General features: G+C 39.2%; 1 protein-coding gene across 10 annotated transcripts in view; it reads right to left on the bottom strand.

Moving 5' to 3' along the window:
- The window catches only part of LRP6 (LDL receptor related protein 6), a 145,133-nt gene that overhangs the window by 63,509 nt on the left and 66,426 nt on the right, over positions 1 to 15,198 (bottom strand). For all 10 annotated transcript variants that reach the window (XM_067304809.1, XM_067304815.1, XM_067304823.1 and 7 more), the window contains one exon: positions 9,975 to 10,172. In XM_067304809.1, coding sequence (XP_067160910.1) covers positions 9,975 to 10,172 — 198 coding nt within the window. The remainder of the gene's footprint in view (positions 1 to 9,974; positions 10,173 to 15,198) is intronic.

Raw genomic sequence — 15,198 nt, 5'->3', positions numbered from 1 at the left:
TTGATATTCAGAATGTCACAATCTTTACTCTGTTTAGATGGCTGGGAAGGAAAGGCAGAATGGGACAACAGAGAAGAAAGGTGGGAAGAGGAGAGAGAAAGAGAGAAAACAAGAATTTCCACTGAAATTAAATTCCATTTGTGCTCTATATCATGATTTCCTAAACACAGCTATTTATAGTATCATCATGGTAATCAGAGATGCAATTACAATAAAAAACACATTATGCTAAAAGGTTTTCTACAGCCTGAAGAAAACGTAGATCCAATTTAAATATGTTCACCTTTGTTCTATTCTTATTCTGCTAGAAAGGCCTGTGAAATACTTTGTGAAGATAATGGAAAAGAAAAAAAATGGAAAAGAAAACAAATTAAAACAGACATAATAAGAGGGGCTCCTGAACTCTGAAACAGAATAAAAAAAAAGAAAATTCATAGACTACCTAACCATTTTTATATTAACAACAACAAAAAAAGCTTCTGCTTCAGGATAATGTGTATTTCAGACAAAGACAAAACTAACCTGAAATAAAAATTAACAGCAAAATGACAGAAAAGGTCAAGTTTAAATCCATATCTTTCATCGCCACTGGAATTTCCTCCATTTGGCCTTTTTTTGCAACTAACAGAATTCAAATCCAAAGTTAGATTATAGCTATGAAATATAATAATTCTTCATACCAAAAGAAGGCCACCAAAATCAAGATATAAAAATAATTAAAAATAGTATCAGGATCAAGATTCTTTTTCCCTAGAACTTAAACAGAAAAATGTTTTATACCCAAGAATAGGGCATAAAAGCAAATGTAATTATAGATACTGTATCTCTCCATGAAAACAAATAAAAACTTTACATTTAACAAATCCCTTCTATTCTGGCTACATTACAATTACCCCATTTCAAAACCTGACCAGAATAGCTGCAGAACACCTGGAGTGCTTCAGACGTCCTGGCCTGCACGTCTCTAACCCATTAACATTCCAGCTTCACAGTAGCAATACCTATTTCTATCTCTGTTATAATGTAATGTATGAGTAATATAGATATAATATTCAGAATGAATATTACACTGAAATAACAGCCAGGTGAAATAACATTTTGTTTCAATGCTGTTACCTGTCCAATCAAAAATACAATGGACCTGTTTCCAACTCAACAGAAAGAGAAGAGGAAAAAATATTAACCACACCTAAGACCATGAATCACAAAATCTGCACAAAAGAGGTCAAAAAGGAGACAACCAGAGCCCACCATCTAATGCTGTATACAAAAATCGATGATTATTATTTAAGCCTTATACACTCTGTCTTTATCAGTAGACGCAGTGCATGAACAGAAGTCACAAGCAGCCTTTATCTGCATTCCCTTCACTTCACCTCTGAGGCTGCCCAGCAGGGTGAAAGAATTTCCACATTTACGTTTGAATTCACTTCTCCAGTATCCCTCTGGGGGATCCCATACCTAGTACCATCTCCTAGGCTATCAGACAGGGGCAAACCTATTATTGTCTTTGCTACCCAATTTCAAACACTACTGTGAAGACGGGGGAAAAATATTAAGGCGGTTCAGCTTACTGCTATATTCTCAATGCTAAAGAATGAGCATAAGAGATAGACCTGTATTATATCCATCTCTTAGGCCTCTAAACCCAACTCACTCAAAACGAGCAGGGTTAGGAAAGACGAACAATCAGGGCTAGTAAAGATGTGCTCACATGCGCAGTTCAGTTATCAGGCCTGAGGATAGAGCAGTGTCTGGAAGAGAGATGATGACCAGCAGCTGTGGGCAGGCTTGGGGCAGTCATCTTCTCCACCAGTGAGGCAAGAGCTGTAGTGGGATATTTGGCCACAGCCTGAGTCAGGGAAGCTCAGCCACCACATTAGACAGATTGTTCAGAAAGCACAGGCATGCCAGCTGTTTGCTTGAGCGTTTCCACTCACCAGAAATGCCTTAAATTCAGATAGCTAATCCAGTTCTTCAGTAGTAAGGTACAATGAGACAACTGCATGGAAAACCTAACTAAATGTACATATAAAATATACATACTTTAACCACATCGGACATTCCACTCTTACCAGAGCATTTATTACCCAAAGGTCTCTGTTTCAGTAATCTGAAGAATGAAACCAAGTATCTGCTTATTAGGCTATCACAGATCCTTGATCTGGGGGAAAAAAGAAGGATTGACTATTTTTAATATAGATATACTTCTATCTTCTTTCATAAATAGTTTGCAACAGAGTAATTATGTCTGAAAAAATGAAGAAATTCACTAGTTAAGTATACAATTGTTATAATGAACAATTGAAGATAAGAGTTTTAAGAAGCAAAGAACTGGTATAGGAGCAAAAAATGGAGTGGACATTTAAGTCTTCATTTGCAGCTCATTCCAAATATGATGAGCTAATGATGCTAAAATGAGCAGGCACAGTGTCTGTACTATTTGTTCTGAAAAAGAAGTGCGTGACACTACCCTTTTCAGGTGCATTTTCTTATACCAACATCATTCAGGCAGGATAAGCCCTTGCTTGGGCATCAAATTTCTAATAACGGGCAAAAATTATATCTGACAACTTCTTTCCCAGGGACCACTTCCATGCAACTAGATTTCCACCTTTCTTAGGATTTATTCTTATTCTTTGTACTCCTATCAAGAGGAAAACCTATTCTGATTTGACCACAGCAATATTGGCATCGGAACTATGAACAAACATAAGAAGCAGAAACTTCTTGCTTTGCTGTTATACTCCTAAATTCCAGCTGTTACAGCCGCAGTAAGGCACTGCAGTAAGGCATGGTATTATGCTTTAATGGGCAATTTCATATACACTGGCAGGTAAAATTTACCATACTGATCGCCAATGACAATACAATATTCGCAACTAGAAGTTCGTACCATCTAGAGATAAAGGCTTTCTGATTAGCCTAGATATTGTTGAAGAAAGCGTTTAAGGGATGCTCATATCTGCATTTGCTGTGTTTTCTTTTATTTTACTTCTTATCCTATACTGGATCCACTTTCAGCTAAAATACTTGTGAGCTGAATTCTTTTCAGGCATTTCTTTTTTTTTCCTCGGTATAAGAAAAACAAAAGCATACAGAATGCCATTTTTAAGCCTACCTTCCTTGATGAACACAAACAAATGGAAAGGCCCATACTCTGCATCATGCTTTTTGTGCCTATTATATATTAAAAAAAGCATAAAACAGAGACAGGTTTGCACGATGCAAATTATAGTGTTTTACAGAAAATGGTTCTCTCCATTGACAGATTACTTAAAATGCCAACACATCCAGAAAATGGCAAGAATTACACATCCATGACTTTTGACATTTGCAGATACTAGCAAGTGGCCAAAGGACTTTCAGCATGAATCCTGCACACTACCAAATGAAGAGAGACTACCAGACAACTGTGTATCTCCATCCCACCCCACGGATGCCCCAGGCAGGGCAGGGAGCTCCGGATCCCTCACAAACTTGCACGGTTTCCTCTTTTACCAATCTAACACAGACATTTGCAAGACAAGCTAAGAAAACTAAGCTGGATTTTCACCAAAATGCTTGTTCAAATATTCCTATCAGAACAGAAGCGTGCTTTTAATTACCTGAAAAAGTAAACAGGAAACACTCCATGTGGGATATTACACTGTGTTTTAAAACCCAAATATTTTCTCTTTTGCCACTTTAAGCCACAATTACCATGAGTTTCCAGAAAGTACCTGTAACAAATAACAGGTCTAGCGGCAACATTTCAAATTCCAGCTTTACTGAAAGTTTGAAAGAGAATCAGAGGTAAAACAATGGTTGAGAAATGAAGTCATTCTGTATGTCATTCTTCAGTCAAACCACCTTCATGACATGCTGTATAGCTGAAATGCCTCTGGCAAGAGGGGAAGAGGTTGGCAAGGCAAAGAGATGAGATGATGGAGTTTAGGAGGAGGTGCACAGATAGATCCACGGACTGCGGAGTGCTTCATGTATGTGCTTCATCACCTGGAGCTGCTTCTCCTTTGCTTTCAGCAGGTCCATGCTCCTGAACTAAATCTGCTTATGCCATCTCAGCTCCTGGAAGCAGCATTGATGAGCTGCTATTATGTTGCTCCACCTGGGCTAATCATCCTGTACTACATATTTCCCTCTTAATGGAAGTATACAAATATGCAGAGACCTGTGACTTAGTGGTTCTAGTTATTCACAGTGTATGTGCACTTATCTGTGCACACACTCTCTCTCAAATACAGATGTTTTGAAGCTGCACCTTTCCAGCATCTTACTTCAGCAGCGCCTTGGGAAGAACCCAGAAATTCACCCCAGCTCCATGTCCAAACAATTTAATTAATTCTACTTATGCAGGCTTCTCTAGCAGTTTTAATTAGGGCACTACTTCTCTTCTGCACTATCCTGCAATGTTTTGGTAAGGTATTACAACAGACAGGCTTTTTACCCTAGACTGGTTTCTCTTCAGTGGTTGAAGGAGGTGAACATTTTTACCTCACACAGCTATACACAAAGGTGTACAGAGAACACTATCATGTCTTATACATAATGTCACATATTGTTCATGTTATACACAAATAATGAAAAAGAAATGCTCTTCTAAATGTAGGAACATAATATTTTTAGCTTTTCATCCAATCTGCAACTACTCATCTGGCAGACAGACGTGATCTGAAGCTGGAAAATAGGAAAGCAATGCTTGAGTGCAAACTTAAGACATTCACCTCCTTGCAAGAGCTTCCCAGCTTTCTGATAGTCGCTGAAAGTATGCTTTCTTACAGTGGCCTCAAAACCCATCTCATTAGCACCAACACTTCCTGGTGGACCTTGTAAGTGCATTTCCCTTCAGCCAGTAATGTGTTAACTTATTAATTAGAACTGCTGCTGCAGGGTAAAGGAAGAGAAAATTAATTCAAGAGCTGCCTTAGCAGGCCAACCTATCTCAGCTACTCTACTCACAGGAGAGCTGTCTGCAATTCAGTTTTGTTTAATTAGTCCCACAAAAAGCAACTGTTCACTCCGATAAGAGCAGGGCAAGAGCATATATGATCACTGTAAAATTTGCTGTACAGATTTTCTCATGGATTTACTACTCTACCACATACTCAGTGAGTGCTTCTCACCATTAACTAGTTCTATCTCAATATATGAGGATAAGAAGCTCTGTCGTGGTGCTTACTAATTTTGATGCAGAGGCTCACAGACCCTAAAGAGCGCTTATCTAGCTCCTACCATGAAAGGTGACAACATCAAGAGATGTCCTTTGCTTCTCCCCCTGCACATTCCTCCCACTTGCCTACTTCATTCTTCCACTCTCCTGACCCAGGCAAAGAAGAACCCAAGCATCCATGCATACAAATATCCTTGTCTAACAAAAAAATCTTCAAGTTTTAACTGCTATGTGGTACCAGGTGTAGACATGATAGTCTGACTACAAGAATAAAAAGAAAAAGAAATGATGATTTCTTATGCATATAAAAATATGTCAAGAATTCTTCCCTTTCAGTCATTTCAAATATTAGAACATGGTCTGAAATTCTGTAATTCAAAATTTATCCATCATTGAAACTAACTGAAATATTCACCTGTTTAACCTGTATTTCTCACCATCCAAACATCAAAAACAGGGTTTTGGGGATTGTTTAAAATTATTTTTTGATATAAAGATGTTAGTTGCTTCTAACTACTGCTTACTTTCCCCATTGCTATGAAAACTCTTACATCATACCTCTTTACATGAGGCTTTTACAATCACATTTATCTGCCATAGACTTTCTTTCCCACCTCACATTATGCAACACTAAAAAAAAAAAATTGAGACAGATCAAATCTTTACTCATCTGCTTGCTTTGAGTGTGACCAAATCTAGTCAGATCTAGGACACTATTTTTATGAAGCTATACCTCTTTTAATAAATCAATTGCCTTTTTCAGTTCTTCAGAGGCTCTAGCTTCCAGAAGCAAACATTTTTTTCCCCGACCACAGAAAGTAAAGCAGCAGAAAAACTAGCAGCACTTCACAACCATCATGAAAACCGTTTAATCAGCAGTAATTTAGATAGCAACAACAACAACAAAACCCCTTATTTTCTAAATATAAAAACAACAATTAGAAGAGGGGCTAAATACCAAGATCAAATCACTAAAGCTAGCAGCTTATAAATGAGCCAAAAGGTCTGTTTTAAGTTAGATGACACAGTCAATGATAAAATTCTTGTCCTCCCCCATTCCCCTATTTAGAATCATTTTCCACAAGAATTAAGAAAGGTGGCCCTTTTAAGAGGGTATTTTAAAAGGTGCATTTTAAAAGTGGGTGGCAAAAAAAACTGGCCTCATCCAATTTTGTTGCGTTTCCCCAGGGAAGCAAGACTATTGGATCGTGCTGGGTGTGTCCGCTAAGCATCCCTCTCTTCCACCTCCGTACCCAGCACATTCTGAATCTCTTGGCCAATCGCTCCAGCAGCCAGAGATCACAAAAGATACTCAGGTGCTGCGAGTTGTTCTTAACAAACAGATGGCTGTGTAGATGCGAGGGATCCCATCAGCATCGTGCACCGTGGCAAAGGTCCACTGCGAGGGGCCCACTGGAGAAGACAAGTGGCAGAAGAAATAAAGGTGGACAGCAGGGATGGATAGGAGCTAGGGATAATGCTGCGAAGGACTACACAGAGCCAGGGGAATACTTCAGGGAGAGGCAGGGGCGAGAGGGAGAGGCATTAGTAGTTACCCTGTTCACAGGGCAATCTATTTAGTGTTTCTTTTTTTTTGGGGGGGGGGGGGGTTGGGGATGACTAAGAACAGATTGAGGTCTTTTTTTATTATTATTATTATTATTATTATTATTATTATTACTTAAAAGGAAGACCTCAAGAGTTTGTTTTGTCTGCAGAAGTAGAAGTTTTCTGGTCTTGTTTAATATTAGAAAATCAGTTATTGACAAAGAAGATTAATAAAATAGTGAATTAAGAGCCAAAATATAGAAAGCTAAACAAATTACTGTTGTTGTAAAATACTTAACAAAGAATCACTTTAGACAGCCCTAGGATCTCTTTTCCTAAGGCAGACAGAGGTTAAGAGGTCATAGCAGAGAAAAAAAATACATAAAAACCCATTGTAGAACAGCTTAACTTCTCCTGCAAGTCTTTCCTTTTTTCCATGATGTAATTGCAAAGAATAAAAAACAAAACAAAAACGCCTGGATACAGATGTTGACTCTTTTCTGAATCTTCTGAACTTTCGCACATGCCTAGGGACAAACAGGTGCTCTTGGAAGTGCTATGCACTTCGGAGCGCTTAAGGGAAGTCATATGCGCTTTCCTCTCTAAAAACTATTTCACCCTTCTCCTCCTTAAATAGTAACATATTAGCATAATTTCATGAAATATTTCTGATAAATTTCAATATCATTTTTTAAAAGTGCTCCTTTTAAGGATGAGACTGATTTTTTTGTTTTTAACAAATATGTAAGAGTTAGTACATCTAAAGTCTAAATCACTTGTTTATACAGGTCTTTAATACAGGTTTCACCAATTCCACAGAATTTACGCTCTGAAATGAGGTAACTGATATGACTCAGGGGACCTGTCTTCTGTGCCACAAGACACAACTGCTACACAGAAAGCTTAACTCTCTGCAGACAGACAGGGCTGCTCAGCCCCTTGCACCAAAAAAAAAAAAAAAAAAAAAAAAAAAAAAAATGTATACCTTGTCAGCCCAATTTCTAGCATGAATCCCTTTGAGGTTAGCCAAAGGCAGGCAAGGGAACAGACTCACTTAAAATAAAAACAAAATACTCAAGCTAAGCATATTTACACTGCTGCGCAGTAGACCATCAGTAAGGGAAGAGCTTGTTTTTTCTGCAGCAAAAGACAACTGAAAACACAGTAGTGGCTGCAGGGAACACTGAAGTAGCTGCAGAGCCGGAAAGACTGGAGACGCTAGATAAGACAGAGAGATTTGTGCTCTGCAGGAAGAACGTAAATATAGATTTAGCTGGTGGTGTTGTTAATTTGGATCAGAGGGCATTTTCCAAACAACTAACATTTCAAAAATTATTGCTCCATCATACATTATTTTCCAGTGCTACCCAAACTAGTACAACTTTGTGCAGAGCCTGATACACACCCCTTGCCTAAAAGCACATCAGTCAGACTGCAGCAGCACGTCGCTGGAATAAGGTGTTTCTTTCCCTCTCATATAAATACAAGGGCATTAAAAAAAGGTGACTCAAAAATAAAAAACAAGCCACCTAATTAGGCTGTTGGACAAATACATAATGTGGGTTTTAGGCATGATCATATCGGCAGTCATTTTGGAGTCGTACTTTCTTGTTGTTACTACTGCTGTTTGGAGGGTGGGGTTGTTTTGGTTTTGTTTGTTTTTTCACTCCTCCACCAACTGCGAGCACTTCATATTTGTGCAAGAAACCCACATTTGCCCTGCAGTTTTTCAGGCTGCAAGCTGTCACTTTAAGTCCTGTGTGTGACCAGTTTCAGGAAAGATGGTTTTTTTTTTTAAACTTCAGTTATGCATCTGGTTTCATGATATCTCCATTCTTATCAAGAGATATATGAGAATATTTTTCTTAGTCTCCAAACATTTTTAACTGGGACACCCTAAAATCTCCTTCTCTGTTTACCAGAACTGATTTTAAAAAATAAATAAAGACTGAAGTCACTGTGCATGACAATTTCTATCCTTTTTTTCCCCATTACTTGAAAACTTATGGAATGGTCTTCCATTTTAAATAATTCTTTTGGGTGGCTATTAAGGTTTCCTTCCTGCAAAAGATAAACAAATCAATGGCTACTTCAAAATATATATCCATATCTCACATCTTGAATTAGCAAAGCTAGTTACAGTATTTATATCCAAACACACATATCTAAAACACACATTACACCCAGCTCCTGCTACCTTCTCTAAACAAACACCATTACAAAAATACTGCACAAATCAACAAAACTTTTGCCCTCTTAGCAGGGAGAATTTAGGAAGAGTACGACATAGCCTTTCAAGCCAGCATTGCAAGAAACCATGGAGCACCAAATAATTATCACATAAAGACAGTGAATGTGTTTCATACACGCTGGCTACGCTCCTGCCCCCAAGCCAACACAAAACACCTATCTCGTCAGCGGAGTTTTCTCTGGAGAGCCCAATTTCTTTATGCAAGATTAACGTTTGCGATGAAAGAAGGAACAAGTCACTGAGATGTCGGAACGAAGGGCGTAAGAAAGGATATTTCATGCCTAGATATACCAGTTAAAGCATCACGAAAACGTGCAAAGGAAAGCCTTGAAAATTGAACGTATCTCCATATGGTATCTTGGGCACAAGGTAACTGTGATTCAATTGTATGTGCAAACAGTACTTGTCAAACCTATCTCATTTAGTGAAGAGGAAGGTCATCCTCCAAACTAAGGATAAATGTACAAAGTACCAGCATATCCTTAATTAATAGGTGGATATAGCTGGATCAAAAATGATTACATCCTCACTATAAAGCTGTTAGAGGAAAACTCTCATTTTAGCATACTTCTCTGTAAAGACTGTTTTCCACTAAATCCCAACCCCTAGGATTAATGAAACTGAAAAAACTAGTATATGATGATCCACTTTTTCAGATTATTTTCTTCATTTCTGAATATCACAGCAATACAGCATGGAAGACCTACTGAAAAGAGAAAAGTCTGCTATGTAAACTTACACAATTAAGAACAGGATTCAGGGATCCCTTTAAGTTCTGACAAAAAAAAAAACTTAGCTACAGGATATCCAGAAGAGGAGCACACATTCAACTTCACAGTGTTGGAAAGGGGAGGATGGGGAAAAATGAAAGTGTCTGATAGAACTAGTTCACTTAACATTTTGCGAGTGCTAACATGACAAACTTGCTGCAACAGAGCTTCTGACGTGGCTTAAGCAATACCTAAGAAAAGCACCGAATTTCACACATCAGAAAAAAATGCTTACCGATGACTTCCATCCAGATTTGATTTGTGGATGAAATTCAGTTTAGCATCTGCCCAATAAAGTTTCTGTTCCTCATAATCCAATGTTAGTCCGTTTGGCCAATAAATATCCCTGTTGACTATAATGGAGCGGCTCGAACCATCCATCCCAGCACGTTCTATCTTTGGCACTTCTCCCCAGTCTGTCCAATACATGAACCTATAATTATTAAAAACAAACAAAAAAGAAAGCAATTATGTATAAATCTATAATTAGATTACTGGATATATCTTTCAGTAAAGGCAAAAACTGCCTTTATTCTTATGAGGCCCCGCCTCTGGAGCTGTATTGTACTATGCCTGTTCTGCAAAACACAACAAAACAGTCACTTTACAAAAAACTGAAGAAAAACAATTTCTAAGACACAAAGCCACAGTACAATTTTACGCTATACTTCCAGATGCGTCTTTCCTTAGGTCAACTGAGAAAGTCGGTGATATCCAACAGACTCTATCAATAACCTTCTCGAAATTCAAAAATAAACAGAGAAGATGGATATTACAGACTGTCATAAAAGTATAACCACCTCTTCAAGATGGGTCAGAGCACCAGGGGACAATGGAAAAAAGGGAGGAAACGTGGATTCATAGCAGACACAGCAGTTGCATATGAGGCAGTGAAGCTGATTTTATGGAAAACCAATTCATGTCCTTTTTTTGTAGGGATTCACAGAAAGGCAGCCAGTCAATATGTTTATAAGCACAGTTTTCACCCACTGACCAGGGAAAACACTAGGTATAATCTTCTAAGACTAGGGAAGCAAGTTTTAAAACATATTGACATATATATCAGTGCATTTTTAAACAATATTTAGCAAGTAATCGGGGGAGAGAAGTTATCTAGTTGCATTTAAGACTGAGGTGAAGCCAGGGAAACCACTGCACTATGACTGGAGACTAGCAGGGAGAAGAATATTTGTCCTTTTTCTGCAGGTGGTAGAAAATTGATTTACTTTTCTGGGTTGTTAACAGAAGGCACAACTAGACAGGAATAATATATAATGTAAATATATGAGGCAAAGTGTGTCAGTGAAGCTTGTTCTGTTTTGCTGATGCAGCTGTGACAGGCTAAAAGACTACTGTCCTAATCCACTTCTCAAAACCCCATGAGATCTGCCAAAATACCTGCTTGTATCAGTGTTCCCTAACCTGCCTCTGTCAAAACAATCCAGATTAGGAAAGATCTGAAGCCTTTAAACTAGCCCAAATCATCACACAACCACAATATGTCACTATATTGTGCCCACATGTGAAGAGGCCTGGCCACCCATCCTTTAAAGAAAAACAAATGTGCAACATATTTAAAAAACATTTGCAGATGAAGTTATTCTTGGCAAAGGTTTTTTTTTTTTTTTTAATTTTAAAAAGTCAGGAAATTCCATGTCATATTTTTCCCCTTAATTCATGTCTACAGCATGTTTGTTTTAATGCACAGACATATCTGTGGACAGAAACGCAGCTGATTAACGCAAATATTGCCCTATCCAATCCCAAATGAGTCATTCTTTATGGAGCAATGTCTCTGCCTTAAACACAGAGCACAAACATGTGAAGAGAATGTGTGAGATTTCTGTTGATGAGTGCTACAGAGAAACTGGTTATCTGCCAGAAAGAAGAAAAAAAACAAATAATCTTAAGATATGAAGGCAAATTGCTTGGCAGCATGTCAGCTGGTCAAGCTATGCAATAAAAGAACTACATACTTAAAAAAAAGTTAGAAAAAGGCAGGTAGCATTTCACTGGAGAACATGAGAGAGAGGGAGAAAGAAAGGAAATTATTTAAAACTTCTTAAAGAGAACCCTTCTTCCTCCTGCTGTCAAGTCAAATTCTTCCAAATATCTTGTCAAGGTTAATGGGGTCCAAGGTTTTGGCCACCCTGCTAGACCAATTTTTCAGGCTGAAACAGACACCTCATTAGCTGCTGTACAGCCTCATCTTCTTCCCTGCCTGCCTCTCACCCCTCCTACCCACTGCACATATTCAAGCAAAAACAGGTAGGGAAGGTCAGTGACAAAGGCAGCCCTTCCGAGGCTTCAGCAAACCAGCCCCGTCTCACTCACCAGCGGAGCACACATGCGCACAGAACTCCCTTTGAGACTCCGTAACGCTTCCCATCAGTTCTGCTGACCTCTGCTCAGCTTCTCCAACAGTTTTTTTTCCCCACTGTCATCTGTTTATTTTCCTCCACCTTGCTTAAAACCCTCCAGGTTTTAATGTCTCCATTAAAACCCTCTGGATCCAGCCCTGCTGTAGCTGACTGCATCAAGAGCTGCATTGCACTGGGGAAGCAGGGCTTTTCAGCACTGCAGAAGTAATGCAGGTTATAGCTTGATGACCATTTATTTTGGTAACAGCATGTTTTAATCAACTTCTTGCCACTCATCTCGCTTCCAGTACAGGGCTTATATGGCTATGGAGCAAACCAGATTCGAAGAACAGGTTTGGGCTACAATCAGTCATCAATCTGAATGCGCTCCAGTGCACCGCTCTATAAACATCTGCACTTGCACACAGCGTGTAAGTGCCTATAGCTGCTTAAAGCAGCACTGGTGCCAAAGACCTTCACCAAGCTGTGATTTCAGTTCCTTATTGAGAAAGTGCACTTAAGCCCTTTTCCACAACAGCTAGTGGCACAGGGCACAGGAGCAGCAGGGGATGGGAGAGTTGTTTAAAGCAGCTGGAAGAAATGCCCATGTAACCACTTTTTAAGCTAACTGCAACTACTTCAAGGCATGGGAGACCTGGCTAACAACAGAGGTGGGCGGAGGGAGAAGAGGGGACTGTGAATGCTCATGACTGCAGCAACCTGTTATATAGGTTCTTCAACAGAGATCTCGGATCCCTCTTCTGGGTAACATCAAGCCCTTTACAGGTGTGTACTGGCTCCACTTTTCCGAAACACTCTCAGATTCTTCCTTGATTGTACAACAGGTGGTAAGTAACCCATCCAGAGACTGTGCAGCAAGCAAGATATTAAGACGCACAGACTTCTTATGTGCTGGTAAGCCATCCATACAGCCAAAGCAAGGGTCAGTTTTCCCTCCTTCCCATCATTTTCAAACATTTTTTATTTCTGCTTAACAAAAATACCCCTGGCCCTCAGGATAGGACAAAATAGTAATCAAAAAGGAATACTGTGTGTTACATTATGGCATTCACATTGAACCAAAGGACTACATCCCATTTGCCACTCTTCTCACCCATTTATACCTTGCTACAAAAATTTTAATTCAGGAATGAGGATTCTAAACCTAGCCCAGAAAAGGAAAAAATTAAAAACTGATGCTTGGGCAAGCCAACTTGAGTCCAGAAAGCGAGTTGCGTTCTCGTGCTTCCTCGCTTGTGCTAGCAGTACTGTTACTGCGGGCAGCTGCAATGGAGTCAGGCGGGTGCTAGGGCGCGGGGCCCTTCCAGCTCTCCGTCACTGCCTCTTGGCTGAAGACTGCCCTCCCCTGTCACCGTCAGCCATGGGGAATGTGAGCCCAGACCTCCGCTGCTGTACTTTACCATCCAGCTCCTTAGCTCAAACCCATCTTCTTGAGGAGTTTAAAACTAGTATAACAGCACCACAGCTTCTCCGTACAATAACATGAAGAAACTGTAGAACTGGATAAACGTACTGTATGGCTAGCAATTTCTTAAACATACATAGCAAGAGTACCAGACATAGCAGGAAGAGCTTATATTTAGTATCAAATCAATCCATACAGAGCCAAATCTCTCTTCAACCTAGGAAATATAATACCATAGCAGATTTAAATTGATCCCTTTAATATAGTTTTCTTTTTCCTATTTAAATAATTAACAAGAGTATTTTTTAAAAGCTTTGGTTTTAACCAAATAACCAAAATTTTGAATGGCTTCATTATTTTTCATTTGTTATATTTTCTCCCTCCAGACTGTTAAATGCCATGTGTCAGATGTTTTAACAGCTCACAACTATTTTCTGTCTGCTATTATAAAAGTGTAACAGAAAGAAATAAAAAATTGTATATTTCTATTTATCTAAATTTGTAATTTTAATGTTAAATATTCATGTGAGGAAGTGATACAACACCCCCCCCCCAAAAAAAAAAAAAAATTAAGGCACCTCAGGTAAGTGAGACCCAGAATGTTGATTATTCCTATTCCGGTTTTTAAAACCTTTATTTTATAAGGTTAACCAACTATAAAAATTAAGAAAAACCAAAGAAAGAAAAAAAGTTTGACTGTTTTCCCCTAGAAACTTTTTTCTATGCAAGGTTAGATTCAGCATTTTTAATTACTGTGTCTCAGAAAGGCAGGGTAAGCTGAAGCCAGGCAACAAAACTTCCTCTGAAAAGGAGTCAAAAATTCCTCCATGCTGTACAGCTGCAACTTAGCAGTTTTGATTTGCCCCAAATTAAAAGGTTTTACCATGACACAAAAAAGGAAATGGCGTTTCTCAGTTCCACTCTGCGAGACGAACAAATATAATAAATAACAGAGCTTCTTCTCTGAAAAGCCCATAAAGTCTAGGCATGCTGAGGGTAGAATATTCCACATACATAGAAAAAAGCTTGGGGAGAACAAATACCAAGATTAAATGCTATGATTTAACAGCGGTTTCTGACGGTGTGCACACCAAGGCAGAAATTCCTCACCAGCCCCCACCAGCTTTGCGACTTTCTGATCTACAATGCTCCCTAGCATCACTGTGGATCCTTTCAGCCCTGCGAGCCCACATGAAACTGGGTCCCTGCTAGGAGTATCATTGAAACACCAGCCCAAACTGAGACGCATGCAACCGTTTCCCTCATTGAACAGAGATACTGTACACAGCACTTAGCTGATTTTAAGATGGTTAATTGGGACACCTAACAGGGCAGGCAATCGTTTACCTTCCTGAATATTATTCAGTGGGATGAGCAGCTGCTTAATTGGGACAGCCAATTATTTGGCCAGGCGCCTCTCAGTGAATGCTCCAACTTTGCAATTATGCTCATTTCAGGCCCTAAGAAGCTCTGAGCTCTACAGGGACCCAAACAGCCGCCAAACTTCAGAGCCTGGAAAGGTTTTAGAAGTGCAGCAAATCCCGTGGAGCTTATTAGATCTGCAGTGGTCCTGGTGAAGCTCAGCACTCAGCCTTCCCTGGCTCCAACACGAGTAGCACTAGTCTGATGAAGCAATATGAAGTTACATGATAGACACTGGAGCAGAGTTCATG

Source organism: Apteryx mantelli, chromosome 1 (genome assembly GCF_036417845.1).
Source record: "Apteryx mantelli isolate bAptMan1 chromosome 1, bAptMan1.hap1, whole genome shotgun sequence".
Lineage (NCBI taxonomy): Eukaryota > Metazoa > Chordata > Aves > Apterygiformes > Apterygidae > Apteryx > Apteryx mantelli.
The sequence above is the reverse complement of the archived record's forward strand: the minus strand, read 5'-3'. Positions and strand labels throughout refer to the sequence as shown.